A 19,911-nucleotide genomic window follows, 5' to 3' on the forward strand; every position below is an offset into this window, starting at 1 on the left:
TGGTGACTTTAGTTGGGTTTGTGGCCTATTCTGTTACCTCATTAGTTGTTAATGCTGCCAATGATGAACAATAATTCTGAGGTCATTAATTGTTAATGTTGCCTTTCCTAATGAATTATTCTGAGGCCATTGTTGTTACCTTATACTTTATTTTATGCAATAGGTATAAGATGATCTTCATCAAATGGGTATACCCCTTTTTGTATCCAAATCCCACTCAATCAGATACATATCAACAACAGTTGTCTGAAAATTTAAGTACCCTCTTCCAATTGTATCAAGATTCCTATGGAACCAATGATGCAACTACCCCTACTGCTGCATCTGAATCTCCAGAAGTAGGATCTACTTCTGGATTGGGAAGGAGGAACTTTGAAATGTTTTTAGAAACTGTTGTGGGTAATAATTCCAAATCTGACCTTGAATTATATTTTGAGGAGCCTCCTTTGAAAGTTCCCCCTAATGCTAAATTTGATGTTTTAACTTGGTGGATGGGAAATGAGGCCAAATATCCTGTTCTTAGTAAATTGGCAAAGGATATCCTAACTGTTCCAGTTACTACTGTTGCTTCAGAAGCAACTTTTAGTGCTGGGAAAAGGATTATTGATCCTAAAAGATCTTCTATGAAAACTAAGACAGTTGAAATGGTGGTTTGTGGAGGTGATTGGGTGAAGGAGAAATATGGAATAAAGAAGGGGTGCACTGCTTCTATTGTAAGTTTATTTTTCATGTCTTCTTTCAATTCTAACTAATAGATGTTTATTATCATCAAATCTTAACTAATACTTTTCAAATTTGTGTTGTAGCTTGAGGAGCCACAAGATGAACCTTTGACATATCATTTTGGTGAAGATTTGGGTGTTTCATTTACTGCTGCTGCAACTTGAAGTTGAATACAATGCCAATGATGAGATTGTTCTGAGGCATTATTATGAAATGTAATGATCTTTTGAGTTTCTTTTGACTTATCATTTTGAAATGCTGCTGCTGGTTGTCATTTTGAAACCTCATGTATTTTTGATACAATTATCTTTGGTAGCCTCTTACCAAAACATCAATATTTATCTTGGTATATTATATAAGTTTGAATATTATATGAGTGAATAGTGATTATGAAATGCTGCTGCTTGTTAATTTCACATGTAAAATTAATAGTTTCATTTCATGTACAGTTTGGAAACCCATAAATAAACATGAAATTTCATTATTTATTTTTTGTGTATCGGGTGGTCCGGTTACCCGATCAACAACAACGGTCCGGTTTCGGTTATTTTATTAAAAAAGATCTAATTCGGTTCGGTCTTCGGTTACCCGAAATTGTTGGATCGGTTTCGGTCCAAAAATTTAACCATCACTGTGCTGGACCGGTCCCGGTTTACCCGGATAAATTTTCGGTCCATGAAGCGGGATATCATTTATCCGGACCGAACCGGACCGATAACAGCCCTACTCCCTACCTTCTAGTCCACCTCTGGTGAAAAACCCAAACTACCCCTGACTTCGGAAATGCATTTCCGAAATGTAAGAAAAAGGTGTTTTCGGAGATGCATCTCCGAAAGCGCCTTTTTTTTTGAAAAATTTAACTTATTTCAGAAATGCATTTCCGAAAACACATTTTCGGAAGTTCATTTCCGAAATACTGCGCGTTTTGCAGATTAAGCAAAACAGCCCCCTCCCCCAAATCATTTACCCTAATCTTCTTCAAACTCAACCCCAAAGAGATTTTTGTGCAAACCAGTTCCAAGCTACCTCAAAGGCTCCATCTACTTGCTCTATTACATTCTAAAGTCCTCCTATCTATTCAATAGGTAAGCATTTTGATTTTAAGATCTATGATTAAAATGTATATTAGGGTGTTTACAAATAGCAAAAAATGTATTAGGTTAGGTTTATAGTGATATTTAGGATGTTTAGAATGTGTATACATAGGTTTGAATTTTGATTTTGGGGTCTTCCATTGTAGGTTGCAGAAAAGCTCTGCGCAGGGGTGTTTCGGAAGTTCATTTCCGAAAACACCTCCATCCCAGTTTCGGAAATGAACTTCCGAACTGTATCAGAAGTGCATTTTTTTTTTGTTTTTTCATTTGTCTCGCATATTAATCGATTTCGATTGTTTACAGAAACATGTCAGGCAACCAGCCAGCACGCATCAGACAGGGCAGTGAGTCCCAGACTGTGTCGGCTAGACGCGAGCGGGCGGCGGCGCAGCTGGGGGAACGATGCGGTGGGACCATACCGTGGATACCTGGACCGCACTCTGCACGACGACGTCACCTGGAGGCCGTTCATCGACTACGCTCAGATTGTCCCCTTTGACGGCATTGCACTTTATTCTGGCTGGTTGGCTTGCGGGACCGGCATCATGGTTCGATATCTCCCTGAGCGGTGCATGCGTCAGTTCGGATTCGTGCAGCGGATACCCAGGTCACCCTTTGAGGCTGCTCCCGACACTGTGACCCGAGTGCAGCTCACTGCCATATGGGAGCATTGGGAGGATCATGTGGTACCGCTGGAGTACCGTCTCACTCGGGTCACCCAGGACTGGCACAGTGAGGAGGGATACGTCACATGGTTCTACCGGGTGTCACATCCTCTTCTGAGACCCGACATTTCTGGCGCTCCTAGGCCACAGACGAGGAGATCCTGGAGAACCAGCAGGCCGAGGATGATCACGCCATTGATCTCATGCCGATCTGCCAGCGGATATCGATGATTGGGCAGGACGCGTTGGATCGAGGTATCGTGGAGCGGGGCGGTCCAGAGGCAGTCGCCGTGATGGAGATGATCGTCACTGATGCGGGCCATGCGGCGACATACACGCGGCAGAGGAGGTCTCAGGGCGAGAGGTTTAGGCACACCCAGTAGTGGTCGGGTTTATATATTTTTTGTTATCGGATTGTATCTTTAGCACACTATTTTTATTTTTTTCGGTTTGTATATATTATTTTCATCGGATTAGTATTTTTTTTTTGTTTATTTATCATATTAGTATTTTCAGTTTATCTATTGCTTGTTTTATTTGGCGTTTACGTTTAATTAAAATGCGAGACTGTTTTAGATAAAACATTAAAAAAAAACACAGTTTCTGCATAATTCGGAAATGAACTTCCGAAACCCCCCAAAATCTGAACAAAGGTGTTTTCGGAAGTTCATCTCCGCAGACACCCCCCATGAGGTGTTTTCGGAGATGCACTTCCGAATTAAGGAAATTTTTTATAAAAAAAAAGCGCTTCGGAAGTTCATTTCCGAAGCAGGGGTATTTTGGGATTTTCGTTGGGGTGACCCCCATAGGGAGGTGGCCAAAGAAATTTTCTTTATTCATCACAATTTATCAATTTAGGCTCGCTTATGATGCTAATGTTGTCTTTGGTGCTAGAAAACATTATGTTAACAGGAATTAAAAAAATATATAAGCAAAATGTGTTTTTTTAAAGAAAAAAATAATGAAACATTAATGCCATAATTTTAATTGAAAAGTATAAGTTTTCTTTAAATTTGTTGGTAGATCACAGTGGTACCTCAGAATTGTGAAAATAGGATTGCAGAAAAATATTACCCAAGACAGACATCAGAGACAAAGGAAAACAAAAAAGAGGGCGGCGCGGTGGTGTAAAATTCTGAGTATAACAAATTTCTTTACGATATTTGAGATGTCATTATGTACAACAAAATCCACCAACCCAGAACTTAAAATTCAGAAACTACACTATCAGCAAAATATTGTACAACCTATTTTGAATCTTATGATCTGAAATGAGTCAAATACTCGCTTTAAATGTTAGAAATCTAAAATTGGTGCCCTCAAATCTAAGCTCCAATGTCATATGCCAATCTTACAATATTGATCAAAATCATTCGTTTTCAGTATTCACCAGTGCTTCTCCATTACAGCAAAGGTTATACCCCTAGAACTGAGCAGAAGAGACATCATAAGATGTGAGACCTGGGGGCATGGTTTCTATACCATAGTAAACTATGTATATTGACAGCACTAAAGATTAACATATATATAAAGATTAACAAAATCATGTTGCTCCAGAGCTGGATGTGACCCCACTACCATCTCTAAGCCCTTGAATACACATGTGCAAATTTCTTTGCACACTATCTGCAACTAATTTCAACCTACCTTGACTTACATCGGCCGCTGTGCTCGCACTAACCTGCACTGTCTGTGCCACCCTCTGTTTGCATTTCTCCCAATCATCAACACGCGACCAACATGCCCTCCCACCATGGCTACCACTCATGCCAAGAAAGGACACATTAACATTTTCACTAAATGAATATCTCAACCTTACCGAAACACAGTAAGGCAACCAAGCAGCACCTCCAGCAGCATTGACGTGTGGGATGAGAGCAGAATCTAGAACAACAGTAAGTGCAAAATCAACAGAATTATGCAGACGATCATAATGTATGTTACATTTAAACGCAGATGAGCTCTCTGAGTTCTCATCTGCGTTCAACCCAGCATGATTTTCAAGACATAATTCAATTCGTGGCTTTTGAGCTGAAACGACATCTCCAACTTGTGCCTGGGATAATCCCTTTTTCCAAGCAATTAACTTCAAGAATTCTCTCAAAACTGGTATAGGTAAGGTGAGCATAGTTATGAATGAAGCAACACGAGAAGCATCATATGGCTCAGATGCCACCCGACGGCTGAAGTAGTCACATATTTCACTTATTTCAGATGGACTCAGTTCCTCTGGTGCAGGACTGGAGTTTTGTTGCTGTTGCTGCTGTTGGTGGTGAAATCGTTTTACACTTAACACCTGTAGAAGAAGCTGGACTCTGTGGACACTAACAGCAAATACATATCCCCTGCAGAAAGATGAAAAGACAGTCTATGCCTATTTAGTGTCTGATAACAGGATTAAGGACACTGAATCAACTTAAAAAGGCTAACATTCCAACAGCTAGTAGGCAAGAGGGACACTAAATCAACTTTGACTAGATGTGTTGTAATTATAACTTTGGGGGACAAAATTGAACTTCTATAAATAAAAAGGAGCAAAATTATTATTGTTGGCCAACTATAACTAAGTCATAGTCATATAAAGCATTAATACGAATAACATCTTATGTATCGTGTCCTAACTATAAGCTAACAAATAATTGATAAAAAGGCATTTTATTTCCAAAATTCAAATATGTTACATGAACTGACCAGCCAAGTGAATAAGGCAAAGAAACAATTAGAAAAAGTATAGATGAAAAATATCCGCAGACAGCCCATTACCATTAACACACAACTATGAATGATGATGTTTTTATTTCACCTATTTTCATCTTTTTAAATAGGATGGATAAAGAGAGAGTACAAGTCCTACTACAGAAAAAGAAGAAAAATCATAACCGAGATGTTTAATGAAGTTTCTAGACTGAGGGGAGGGGTGGCATAAGCACAGCAAGAGAGGGACAAAAAACTTACCCAACAAAAAATCGCAATGCAGGCTGCTCAGGGTCCAAGTTCAAAAGAGCACCTTCATTTTCCTTCAAGATGGATCCTAGGATCTCTTTCAAAAGATCTGGTAACTGGGCAAATAGCCATAGCACTCCAAGATACTTGAGAATGCCTCTCAAAACCTTTTTAAGGGCAACAAGAGGAACCCAACCACCTCCATATCCTCCGTCGTCACCAAGGCCAATAATGGCTGTGTTCAATTCACCCCTGACATGTGCTGGGACAACTGTTCCAGGTGGCCTTCGAGGAGGTACTGCTGATGTCATTAAAGCTAAGTTTGATGAGCCTGCTAAAGCATTTCCCACACGGTTTAAACTAGCTACTTGGTTTCCTGTCCTAGACATTGCAGCAGAGTTTATTCTGTTTCCGTTTGCAGCCATCGCCTGGGTCCCTGAATTTGGGTTAGTACTGTTTGAACTTGGCAGCCCACCAACCTGTTGTCCAGTAAAACTAGGATCTAATCCATTTAATTCCTGGGCCACATGTTCCATGATAAAAGGCCGAAACTGGGGGCATGGTAATGACCCTCCAGAAGGACGACCCTCTTTAGGAGGTGTGGCAGGCTGCAACCACACCTGATCTCCTGCAAAGCAACGCATGTCAACTGCAAACTGTTTCCGGTACATGATTCGTATCCAATAAGGACCGCGGAGCACAACAGAGACATCAAAGGGCAAAAGTGAACTTGGAACAATGCCTGGGCCACCACGGCCAGCAGCAGCTAACATAGAAAGAGTTTGGTTAGAGATACCACCAGCATTAGACACGCCAGTATTAGCTCCAAGACCAGAAGCAGGCTGACCGACATTAGCTGTTGATGTTGAACTACCAAGCAGAAGTCCTTGTGATGATATATAACCGGCCTGTTTAGGGAAAGAAGATAAAGTGGCTGCAACACCCGGAATAGGACCAGCCCGTGCTGGCCTGGTTGCCGCTGCGAGAGCATGCAACGGCCCAGCAGTCAGCCGAATGCAATCCAGAAGCGACGAAACTTCAGCTCCATTTATGAAGTCTTCTAGAAACTGTAAAGAATACAAACATATAAATTATATTATAGTAAATATATAGGCCAGAGACTTTTGGGAAATAGTGGGAATCATATAGGACAATATTCCATAATTTCATAAATCTATATAAAAGATAACTTTCCATAAAGTAACTGATTTCTTAGTAGTGGGAATCATATAAGATAACTTACCATATCAATGTGATACCACTAAAGTAACACAATTAAAATTGCATAAGCATATCAGCAGACATAATCAGAAAAGAAAAAAACTAATGCACAGCACTTTCTAGTTTATATTGTATAAACAGGTGAACATGTGAAAGAAACATTTTCCATGCTAGGTTACCCAAAGATGGTATACATATGCAGAGTAAGCATGAAATGGATGAAGTACATTCAAGGGAGAATAATACCATGCAGGATTTTGAATCTGGTGAAAGGAGAGGAAAACAAAAGAAAAATATGGTAGTGTTGTTGTGCAGACAGACACACAGCACAGGGCCTCCAACTTTAAGGGGCCTCGAAAATTTAAAACTAACGACATAAAATAGGATTGCAAAGTATCCATTTCTTTAGAATTATATATCTACCGGGCGCGCTTGGGCGATCATTTCTTATCTTACTTATTGCAAAACTGCACTAGTTAACACAATTTATTTATAGCCAAATTTATCTGCTCAAGGTTAACCAATATTCGATGTGGGACTTCAAATATCTCCATATTTCTCAGAATTTGAGTTGAGCCTAACTCATCTCTACAAAACCAACGTGTAAGGTGAGGATTGCCCCCACTTATAACTTATAAACACTGTATAGGCCATATATCTAAGCAATGTGGGACTAAATTCACCCCTTCAAACCCAACACAGTGAAGGTGTTGGGGGCTGCGATTAAGGCAAACCGAATGCCGCAACTAAGGCGACTAGGGGCGGACTGTAATGAAGGCGGAAATTCCAACACACCCCGTAACACTTAGGCCTCAATGAGCCTGAAGCGTGGACAATGCGGGAAGCCCAACAAGGGATCTAAGATAGGCTCTGATACCATCAATGAATTTGGGTTGGGCCTAACTCATCCCTACAAAACCGACTTGTAGGGTTAGGATTACCCCCACTTATAAACACAACACAGGCCATATCTCTATCTCTATGCAATGTGGGGACTAAATCCACCCCCTTCAAACCCAACACAATGAAGGTGTTGGGGGCTGCGATTAAGGAAAGCCGAATGCCGCAATTAAGGCAACTAGGGGCGGACCCATGAAATCGGAAATTCCAACAATATTGACTATCAATATTCGAAGTGGGACTTGAAATATCTCCATATTGACAAACCTCTTACTAGTACATGGGTTTATTACTCTCAGCATTACATTTACATAATGGCACTAAGACATTGACAGGAACTGGAAGAGTAGAACTACCGGGCCCGCCTGGCGATTGTTTCTCATCTTATTTATAACAAAACTGTACTAGCCAAATTTATCTGCTCGGGGTTAATTAGCAATCAATGTGGACTTGAAATATTACCATATTGACAAACAAGATTTATCAATATTCGATGTGGGACTTGAAATATCTCCATATTGACAAACCTCTTACTAGTACATGGGTTTTTTTAGATACAACCATACAACAATAATGATCACTCTGAGCATTACATTTATACAATGGCACTAAAAATGTTGGCCGGAACTGGAAGAGTAGAACTGCAACGAAAATTAGTTCGGACACTTAAAATTAAGTACAAATATAAAAAACAATAGAAGATTTTACATCTCATACATTTCTTGTCCTTTTGGATAAAATTAAGTAGAATATACAAATATAAATTTAAATAGAAGTTTTTTTTGTGCTTTTATATTAGGGCCTTGTTTTTAAGAGTAGACCAGGGCCTCAACATTGGTTGAGACGGCCCTGACAATCATGAAGGGATATTGTAGCATTCATAAATTTTTAATTCTATATAATCTAAAGCATGAGAAAAAAATATGAGCATCTTTGGGGGAAACTGAGGAGAAAATTGCTGTCAGTTGAAGTAAAATAAACAAACCTTGGTATGAGGCCAAAGTTGATCAGGAGATACATGCATTGTGCAACCCTCTTTACCCGATTCCCACTCAACAACAAAACGAGCAAGGACACTTGAACCAAAGCTAAACCACAAGCTCAACAGTCCAACTGCCTCAATTCTAAATGCCCTTCTCATCTGTTCCGATAGTTTGTCTACAGTATCTGAAGCGATCTTGGCACCAGATACTTTGACATCACAATTTGTAAGGAGCTCTTCCGGTTTCTCTTCTGCTCTTACACCAAGCAATTTCCGCATGCCAATGGAAAATGTTCTTGCATCGGCAAGTCTTTGGATATCAGCCACTAATTTCTTTATGCTATCTTCCTCTACAGATTGATAGCTCAAAACAACACCATCTGGATCATAATGTATGTGTGAATCTATATCAGATGTATTAGCAATTCGAACACCAGAACCCCATGGTGTATTACTGCTCCCTTTCTGAAGCTCCCATAAATCCCTGAAGTGCTGATCATTTATTTTAACATCCCAGTACATACAACCAGGTCTGCCAAGTCGCAAGCAAATATGCTGCCATGAATCACCTCTTGCAGATGGAAGTCGAAACCAAATGTTAGAGGATGCACTTCGAAAACCTGCTTCTTCAACATATGGTATCTCTAACGCGTCCATCTGGCTGGTTAGCCTAGCATGTTTAATGCAAAGTGAACTATGCCTGACCACATGAAGAAGAGCCGCTACATAAATGCTAGATGGAGCATTTCCTTTATTTGCTTCTGTAATTAAACTTCCATAACTGCACCCTTCAGCTTTAGGAATCACTTCTGGGGTTATACTGCTGTGTGGCAAAGACAATTGAGAACCACGTGAATCTAAAATCTTTCTTCTCTTGAAGATTCCTTGGTTTTTGACAACACCTTGAAGAGATGGAATCAAATTCAACATATCAGATGTTGTTCGCTTACGAGATTTTTTATCATGTTCAGATATCCCATCCTCACTGGTGCTAAAATTAACTGAGCATTCCAGGCCCTGGGCTGCAAACATTCATTTTGCTACAGTCATATATGGGTTAAAGAAAGGTAGAAAAATGTAAAAGCATGGATATAGTGAACACAAAAGAGACAGAAAGTATCTTACAAATGGCAGTTGTAGCACATGAACTAAATCCAGCAGTCTTGTACAATTCAACTTGTGGTACATTAGGTCTGGAACTAGGTGCAGATATTCGAGAGCTTGTAGGCCGGGAAGGAGATACTAGAGATGACCGACCTCCAGCTAAAGCATCATTCGCAGTATCTTCATCCATTGGAGTAGAGGAACTAATGTCCACAGAATGCGGAGATTTAACAGAAGTCAAATCCTGGTCAGACTTTGAGGCAGATAAAGGTATCCCAACATTGCTCCTTCCTTGTGCAGTGGGAACTGATCCAACAGAACTGGATTGAACTGGACCCTTCACACTGTTTGCTGAGAACAATGAACCATTATAGTGGGTAGTTACATTGTTATTGACCTGTGATATTTGCATGCCCCCTTCCCACTTTGAAGATGGAACTCCGGCCTTTAAACTATGACTATTCATTGGGACAGAACCATAATGAGAAGGAAGAGATGTAAGCGCAGAAGATACTTTCTCAAGTCCAAAAACTTCATCAACCATTAATGAAAAAACAGATGGATGATGATCTCTAGCAATGTGTGTAGAATTTTCAAGGCAGATATCAGAACAATGCTCATGCCCAGACATTTGATTTGGACAAGCAGAATTGGGAAAAATGGAATGCAACTTTTCCCAGTCCCCCAGGCTTAAATTCATTTCATCTTCGAGCACCTGCATTTGTTCTATATCAATTTTCTTGAACCGCAGCACCTGATTAAGGTCGCCAAATAAATTGTCTTTTCCTGATGGATCTGGTTGAGTCTCTAACAACTTAAACAAGGATTTAAAATCTTTATCAAGTTGCATGAGCAGGAAGTAAGAGCTTCCGCAGTCTGGAAACCCCATCATTAGCATAGCTGAACCATTCAAAAAGGTTTTGGGTATTTTGACTGTATTCAATCCATGCTCATATACCTGCAAGGTGACCCATAATCCATAAGTCTCGGGGAAGTAGGTGATCTGAATAAAAGTACGCTCAAAGACAGCTCAAAACTGGTTTAGGAAGTTTTCTTTGAACAGCAAATAGAATGAATAATAGGAAAATATACCTCAAGGCCCAAGACCCTTCCAATAGATGCAAATAAGTGCAACATACTTTTGCTTCTCAAACTTAAAAAGACCTCGGCTGCAGTCATAGATCCTTGATTTAAAGCTTCTTCACATTCTAACAAGGCAGAAGAGACAACTATATTTTGTGATGATTGCAGAAGGAATCGGCCATTCCTGAATATGAAACAGGGGAATTGGTGTGAAAATGCCTAAATTAAAATGCATGAGACTAGGGGAAAAAAACAAGTGAAATAAGGTACCTGATACTAATTCCAAGAGTAAAAAAAGAGGAGCCATGAGCACGCACGCGAAGTACCTCGTGCCCTTCAGAATCCTTATCGCATTCCATATCTTCCTTCTACAGATAGAAACATCTTTATTTTAAAACCCATCAAGATTCATTAATAAAGAAGGTAGTGCACAAGATTACACATGGAAAATTCACAAGGTACCATGACTGAAAACATAAAATTTCAACAACAGTTACATGACATAAATTTAAGGTCATATGGTGAACAGTATTTCACTGAAAAACACATACATGTCATTAAAGTAAACCTCAAACAATTGGCTGATAATGCAGAAATTAAAATTAATATATTTTTAGCCAGAACTTCTAAAACCTGTATCTTTCAAACGACCCAGAAAGCAAGGAAAAAATGTTTCTTGAGCAAAGAACTTCCACAGATGAAAAATACCAAATTCACAATTTACCTGCATGAGCAATTATGAAGAAAAGTAATTGCAGTGCTAGTGTGCTATAATGTTATTAAAAATAATACTAATAAAAAAACGGTTAAGATTCTAGTAGAGTTCTATTAAACCAAAAGAATGTGAAGTAAGATTCTAGTAGAGTTCTATGAAACCAAAAGAATGTGAAGTAAAACCAAAAAAAAAATGTGACACAACAAGGCCACTAAACAAAACACAAGAGTCATACAACAGAAAGCCCAGTACAAAATAACAGTTTGAAATTTCTTCACTAAATCTAACCTGCTTATATTCAATATCAGGTTCCCTTATATGAGACTGGAGCACAACATCATCTGCTGTTCTACAGACCTGGACCTTCTTTACCAGTTCTCTTTTAATTTCCAGCAGCCGAGTATATCTATTGCAACAAATAGCTCTTAACAATAACCCCTCAACATCAATGCAACTTTGGTCTAAGAAAAATTCTGCCTCCTTGCTGGTTAACGGATCTATGACAAAGTTACTGTGGGTGCACCTTATCTGAAGGTCTAGTCCAGGTTCAATTTTTATAAATGGGCAGGCACCTGAATCAGACATACCAGCATTTTTATCAAAATCTAACCAGTATATAATTTTTAACCCCGGAGTACGTAGACCAGATGACTCAGATTCCCCATCAGCGTTCTGCACAGAGCTTGAACTTGCCCCATGACCAGTGCCCCCATCAGATATGAGCTCAAACCGAATGGCATCTTTCCATCTTCCATGTCGAAGGGATTGCACTTGCCTTATTACTGTGTCCATGACAAGTGCAACACACAGCTCGTGAAGAACCGAATACAATATTGTAAACGGGTTTTCAACCGCTGCCATTCGTTTCTCTAAATCATCTCCAAGCATATATCGCCGCAGTTCTTCCAATTTCACAGGCTTATTTTTTTCACCAACAAGCAGCTCCAAATGCAATATTCTCCACAACGACATATGTCCTCGGTACCCAAGTGTCAACAAAACCTGAAATTCTCCATCCACAGTAACCATTGCAGTACCATCAGAAACTTTAATACCAGAAATCTCTTTGGGAAGAGAAACTTCAAGCAACTTAGACCTAACAAGCATATCCAACTTCTTCAAAGCAGGCTTCTGCTTATCTTCAGTCAACGCATACTGAGAACCAACATCCTCAATACACTTCGGCAAACGCTCGTAACTCCCCGTAAGAAGAATCTCAATAGCAGTCGGAACATCATAAACCGGTGCCCGAGCTTGCTGAAGCCCCTCATGCATAAAAAACAAAGAATCCGCAGCCTGAGTAAAACACATGTCGTGATTCGAAACAGTAGAAGACAGCTGCTGACAGTGCTGTATCAACGGAACCTGAAAAGCCATAAATCATAACCAAATCACCACATAATTAAACCTTCTTTCTCAGGCTCCAACACTAATTCATATCATTATCATTATCATATCATACAAAACCAAAACAATTACCATATCATCATATATAACCATCACATTCCATATACATATTTTAATCAAATAATCACATAAACATAACATTCTTTCTCTTGCTCTAACCCTAACTATTATCAAATATTAAACATAATCAACACAAACTATAAACTATATACAACAATCAATAACAAGAAACAATAACAGAGTTGAAATTCAATAAGAAAAATAAAATACGATAAAAACCCTACCTGTTGGCACCATTTCGTAAGAACATTGAGTCGAATCATCCTCTGCCGAGTCTTGTTAAGAAATTTCAGCATGCTAATCTTCCTATCAGTATCAGAAGATTCGGTGGACCTACATTTATCGACGAGTTCCTTCAGGGAGTTGTAGGAATCTTGACCGGAACGAGAAACTAGGGTGGATAACTGCACCGTCTGTTGCCCTAATTCAGCCATCGCCAATGTTAGGGTTCTTCTGATTCTGATCTGATATTTGTCAATGCATCAACGCAAATTAGGGTTTTAGGTTATCAAGAGAATGATTAAAGGTTGAATTAGGAAGAAGAGAAAGACGAAATAGAAGTGGTTTTTTCGGTTCCGCTTGATTTTGCAGTCTCTCACTCTATCTCCGAGTTTATGTCTTTCAGACTTTTGCTCGTGTCGTGTCTCTCTCTATATATATATTATTTAATTTGTTTGTGTAAGTCTAATCAAATCTCAACAAATCCATGGACAATTAACACATTTTGATCCAATACTATACTAGTATGTATTAATTTCTTAATCTCTTAGGTGTGCTTGGTTGTGGAGAGAAAGTGTAAAAAGAGAAATAAGTGAGAGAGATAATGAGAAAAAAGAAAATGATAAGAAATAGAGTAGATTTGATATATTACTTGATATAAAAGAAAGATAAGAGAAATAGAAAAGAAAGAGATGTATGTAACTTTTGAAAAGACATTAATATCCTTAGACAAAAAATTATATTATATATGAGTTATTTACAAAAATAATTAACTATGTTAGGTTAATTTAATAAATATATTTATTTTAACATTATAATTTTTTAAACAAATACAAATAAATTATTCAATTAATTTATAATATTATTTAATTAAATTATTATAAATCAAATGCAGTGTTTAGTATCCAAAATAAATAAAATAATGCATACAGTGAGTGTTGGAAGGATAAAACAGGAAAAAGAAACAATTTAAGTCTTCTCTCCTCTTTCTTTGCTTAATTAGGGAGAAGAGAAATGTTGTGGGCCCCACACAAATTTAATCACTCTCCTTAATTTCTCTGCACTGCCAAGCAAGAGAACTCTCTACTTTCTCTGCTTACTCTCTCTCATCTCTTTCTCTCGCTTGTATTTCACCTGTTCCAAGCAGACGCTTAGGGTGTGCTTGGAATAGAATAAATAAGTAAGAGAGAAGTAGAGAGGAGAGAAGTTAAGAAGAAACTATAAATTTTGTTTGTTTAGTTTAAGGGAGGAAGATTGAAGAGAGTGATAAAGGTGTGGGTCCCATATCTGATTTTAATCTTCTCACATTAGAGAAGAAATTGGAAAGAGAAGAAGTTCTTCTCTAAAATGACGTTAAAGTCCATTGCCAATATATATTTATGTCTTAGCTTTTGTTTTTGTTATATTTTAATCTTATATTAATTGTTTTCATGATTATGAACTCAACGTGTTCTTCTTAAAATAGAAATGGAGTAATATTATTCATTTCATAAGAATTACAAACAATTTAAAATTGTTTTAATATTAATTACAAAATCCATTATACTAGTTAGCAAAAATTTCTTTACAATAAATTGATAAAATCTTAACTAAGAAATATTAAATTAATATTAAAAAGTTAAAAATAAAATAAAATATTTATTTAACTCAGATTATCTTTTAAAAATCAAATAATTAAATTTAAAAAAAAAAGTATTTTATCAAAAACATTAATTTATTAATTTAATTCAACAAAGGACATTTATGTCTTTTTCATATAATTAGACACTTCTTTCTCTTCTATTTCTCTCTTCTTTCTTTTATACCAAGCAATACATCAAATCTACTTTACTTCTCTTCTTTTTCTCTCTTTTCACAATCTTTCTCACATCTTTCTCTCTTTTCAACTTCTCCTCTCAACCAAACACACCCTTAAAGAGAATAAAGAGATTCAGTATAAGTTACTCATTGTATTGCTTCTTCTATAAGAAATTTACATATTTCCCTTCATTTTGGTGTGACTTATTAATCTTTCCTGCGAAACCATGATGGTAATCGTTATTCTAAAGAACAGTCACATAAATCGTGAGTTACATAAATTATCTGGTAAATCAAAGAAAAATTTATGATGATTGATGAAAATTGTGTCAAAGTTTGTGTCCAATTACTCTCTTTAAATGTTCCTTCAAACTCATTAAACATGTGTAATGGTATGGCGTTGGTGATGTTAGATGTGCGTCTGCAGTGGCCCTTTGATAAAAAAAAGTTGTGATATCCATGCAAAAGTTGTATTTGGTAGTTTCTCCAAAACTAAATTCCCACTCATCTAAACATGTGTTAGTCCTGGATTTAAAAACTTTAACTCCAATAACAAGTGAACAAGTTTGCAAAAAAATTATAGTGAGTATTAGTACTTAATCAGACCTTTTTTGTTTATTTAGGGTTTAATTTTGTATGTCAGTATGCCACTGGTAATCTTAGGGTTCTTCTGCTCTGATATTAGCCATTGCATCAACCCAGATTAGGGTTTTAGGTCATTAAAACAATGATTAAAGGTTTGACTTAGAAAGAAGAAAAAGACAAAATAGAAGGCGCCCTTGAGTGATTTTTTCGATTTTGCCATATTTCGCAATCTCACTCTATTTAAGCTTATGTCTTGCAGGCCTTCCTCGTGTTTCTCTATATATATTATTTAATTTGTTTGTTTTAAATCTCAACAAATTTATGGATAATACATTTGATCCAATATTATATGTATTAATTATTTAATATTTTAAGAGATAGCAATTTAATTAAGAGTATAAGTTAGTAATTGTATTACTTCTTTTATATGAAATTAAAAAAAAAAAGATAAATATATTTTTTATTATTATTTAATGTCAGCGTTTAAGGGTTGGGTTCAATTAAATACCTCATACATGGAACTTAAAAAAATGTTGAATTTTATTAATGGTCGAAATTTATGAACAGGTTCTCATATACAATTGTATTACATATTTCCCTTCATTTTTTGTGATTTATCAAATCTTTTTCGGGAAGGATTGTGGTAATCGTTATTCTCGAGAATAGTTACATAAACCGCGAGTTAGATAAATTATCTAGTAAATTAAAGAAAAATCTAGGGCGATTGATGAAAATCATATCCAAAGCTTTGTCCAATTACTATCTTGAAACAGTTCTTCAAACTCATTAATCATTGATTTAAAAAATTTAACTCAAACAACAAGTGAACAAGTTTATGAAATTTTCAATGGAGGTTATTAGTACTTAATTAGTCTTTTTTGTTTGTTTTAGGGTATAATTTTGTATGACACTATGCCACTAACAATCTTAGGGTTCTTATAATCTTATATTAGTCAATGCATCAACCCAAATTAGGGAATTTAGGTCATTAAGACGATGATTAAATGTTTATTTAGAAAGAATAGAAAGACAAAATAGAAGGTGTCTTTGAGTAATTTTTTAAAATTTTTCCTGATTTCGCAATTTGAATCTATCTGAGTTTAAGTTTTTCAAACCTTTCTCGTGTTTCTCTGTATATGGTAATATTTAATTTGTTTGTTTTAAATTTCAAAAAATTTATGGATAATGTATTCGATTCAATACTATATGTATTAATTACTTAATATGATGATGTGTCATCCTAACAAAAACTCATAATATTTCACTGTATTTTTAAAATATAATTTATCACTCTGATTCTTACCATTTGAAATTATATTTTTTAGAGAAAATATTTAACGTCATAAATACTACATAAAATATTTAAAATAATAATTTATAAGTGAAAAAATTATTTTAAAAAAAATCCTATAAAAAAATGTCTCTATAATGTTAAAAAAATAATTATCTTTCAATTATTTTATATTTAATTGTTTTTTAAATAATTATCAACATAAAAATTTAATAAAATTTACGTATTTAAATCTACAAATACTACATAAATTACTTAAATATTATTTTTATATATTAATATATTAATTTGATAATACATTAAATCAATAAAAATATATATTTGTAACTTTAAAAATACATAATTTTTACTTATTTTTATGTTACAAATACTACTTAAACTATTTAAATAATATTTTTATATAAAATTATACGGGATTAAATTAATAAAAAAAATAAAATACAACACAAAAGTTTAAAATATAACTTTTATTGAGAAGACCTTTCATCTACTTTTGAAATTCTATTTCCTTTACCTTATATATATATATATATATATATATATATATATATATATATATATATATATATATATATATATATATATATATATATATATATATATATATTAGAGAAAATATATATTTTTAATCAAAATTAAATTTTATTACCAAATCTCTTAAAAAAATAGTTATGCTGGCTTCCAAATAGGGGTGGCAAACGGGCATGCCCGCCCCGTTTAGGCCCGCCCCGCAAAAGCCCGCGAAAAAATGGGGCGGGCTTTTTAAAGAGTGCGGGTCTAAAACTTTGCCCCGCCCCGCAAAAAGTGAGGGCGGGGCGGGGAAAGTCCGCGGGCATTCGGCTTTTTAGGCCTAAAAATAGTAAAATTCTATAAAAAAACAAATGCCCGCAAAAGCCCACAAAAAACGGGGCGGGGCGGACACATTAAAGAGAGCGGGCCTAAAACCTTACCCCGCCCCGCGAAAAAGTGCGGGTAAGACGGGCTTTCCCCGCGGGTCGGGCCCGTTTTGCCACCCCTACTTCCAAATGCGTTATGGTTTTTTAGGAGTGGGAAAACCTACATCCAGTAATTTGTAATAGCAAATAGGACACTTTTGTATCAACTTGTATCTGCCAGCGTACACTGATGAACAGTTAACTTCATGCTCGATAGAGGTACTCTTAAATACTTAAATGGCATCTTATGTAATATCTTGTGTCCTCCTATGTGCTCTATTTGTTGTCAGTTAGGACAAGTTGAGTTTCCAAGTGCTTTATTCATTGTCAAATGAGGTCAATAGAGTAATTAGTGAACTCATAAGAGATTATTTCTAACTCAAACTGGGTAATCCTTAACAATTGGTACAAGAAATGACAAGTTGGTAAATATTGAACTACAAATTGCTCACTTAAATAGAATATCTCTTCATAAGATATTTTCTCATGACTTTCCTTTCCAATTATGCCATTATTAGTTAGAGAATAAAAGAAGGAAAAAGAGAGAAAGTTAGTGAGAATACATAAGAGAAGAAAAAGAGGAAAAGAAGATAAGAGAAAGAGAGAAGAAAAGGAAGAATTTGGAAAGAAGAAGAGGAAGAAGCTTTGAGCAAATTAAACAAACTTTTTCATCAACATCTCATCTCCAATCTTTCACCATTTTCATTAATCTAAGGTGGGTTCCTAGATAGTTATAGCTTTTGGGGGGAAATCCACACTTTTGGAAAATAGGATTTGTGTGAAATCATTTTATATGTGAACATGTTGTTCCATACATGATGTTCTTGATGCCTTACATGTTTTGCTGTGATAACCCATGGTATTTTGTGTTATTGGGTGCATTAAGATGATACATGTTGGTCGTTTGGTTGATTTTTCCTTTACTATTTCGTTATTTTTTTACTAGATTCTACTATTCACGGCAGGTGAGAATGGGCTTGCCATGCGAGTTTTCATGCTGCCCAAAATTATTTGCCCTGCTAAGTTCCTCGGGCGAGGAAGGGTCTCGCCAGGCGAGACAATGGCCTTTGAGAAAAATGTCAATTTTACTTGATCTCGTTGGGGTCTCGCTTGAGGCTTTCTGAGTGGTATGAAATCGATAGTGCCTCCCTAGGATCGCAAGGCGAGCATGACAGCTTGGAGAAAAATGTTTGATTCCTTGTTTCCACCATAATATAGGAATCATAGTTCAAATTGATACGAGGCCAGAAATATTAGAATAAGGTGAAATTCATGATATGAAATGCTAGAGTATGTTATGACATGATTATATAAGGTTTAGGTTGTTAAAAGTTGAATAAGATGGGTTAGAAAGTGAAATTTTTGTGTTGTTGTCCCGTCAATTTCATTGGCTGAGACACATCCTCGCTAGGCAAGATCTATTGTCATGGAAATTCTGACAGTTTTACAAATAGCATAACTTTAATTTCGTAACTCTGATTAAGATACGGTTGAATGTGTTAGAAAGCTTAGTCAATGCTCTATTACTAATGAATTAAATCATGGATGTATGTTAATAATTCTTAAATGAATGATGATAAACAATGTTATGTATTGTTGTTTGACTTGAATGCTTGAGACTTGAATTAACTGTGATGAAAGTGAGATGAACCTAGGATAATAACTAGGTGAATGAACTAGTAATAAAAACCTATGTTATGGGGATAACGTAAGTGTGATTCTTAGACGTAAAGGTACCTCGATGTGTATCGTGGTCAAGTAGTCTCTTGAATAATGAACTAATGGGATTTATATGGAACATGTGTGATTTATATTATGAGATCAGTGAATATGAACACCTAGCGATTGATGAGAGCAATCACGTGTAATATTGATGAACTTAATCACATATTTGGAAATTACCATTGATTATGCACATCCCAATTTAGGCACTTATGTAAAGTAGAATTGGGATTTGGCACCAATGATTTGTGCCTCTGAATGGGTTTAAGTAGTTTCAAGTCCCATACGATAAAAGATACTCTAAGTGGTTTCGAGTCCCATACGAGTAACGATTCTTGAAGTGGGATTGAGTCCCATGGAGAACCCGAATCCACAAGAAAGTTGAATCGTATGGACATGCGTGAACCGAGCCTTGCCATAGGCATATGTCTGATCGGGGATCAATGTTTCATGCTTTAGAATAGT

The 19,911-nt window shown here is 36.3% G+C and overlaps 1 protein-coding gene across 1 annotated transcript; it reads right to left on the reverse strand.

Moving 5' to 3' along the window:
- Nucleotides 1-3,687: 3,687 nt before the first annotated feature.
- Nucleotides 3,688-13,648, reverse strand: LOC131610667 (mediator of RNA polymerase II transcription subunit 14). The gene is made up of 8 exons (XM_058882670.1): nucleotides 13,122-13,648; nucleotides 11,719-12,795; nucleotides 10,986-11,083; nucleotides 10,725-10,899; nucleotides 9,654-10,590; nucleotides 8,532-9,550; nucleotides 5,438-6,492; nucleotides 3,688-4,827 (listed from the first exon to the last, which is right to left on the reverse strand). The coding sequence occupies exons 1-8, from the start codon at nucleotides 13,329-13,331 to the stop codon at nucleotides 4,026-4,028; spliced, it is 5,373 nt and encodes a 1,790-aa protein (XP_058738653.1). The 5' UTR covers nucleotides 13,332-13,648; the 3' UTR covers nucleotides 3,688-4,025.
- Nucleotides 13,649-19,911: the final 6,263 nt, after the last annotated feature.

Source organism: Vicia villosa, linkage group LG6, assembly GCF_029867415.1.
Source record: "Vicia villosa cultivar HV-30 ecotype Madison, WI linkage group LG6, Vvil1.0, whole genome shotgun sequence".
Lineage (NCBI taxonomy): Eukaryota > Viridiplantae > Streptophyta > Magnoliopsida > Fabales > Fabaceae > Vicia > Vicia villosa.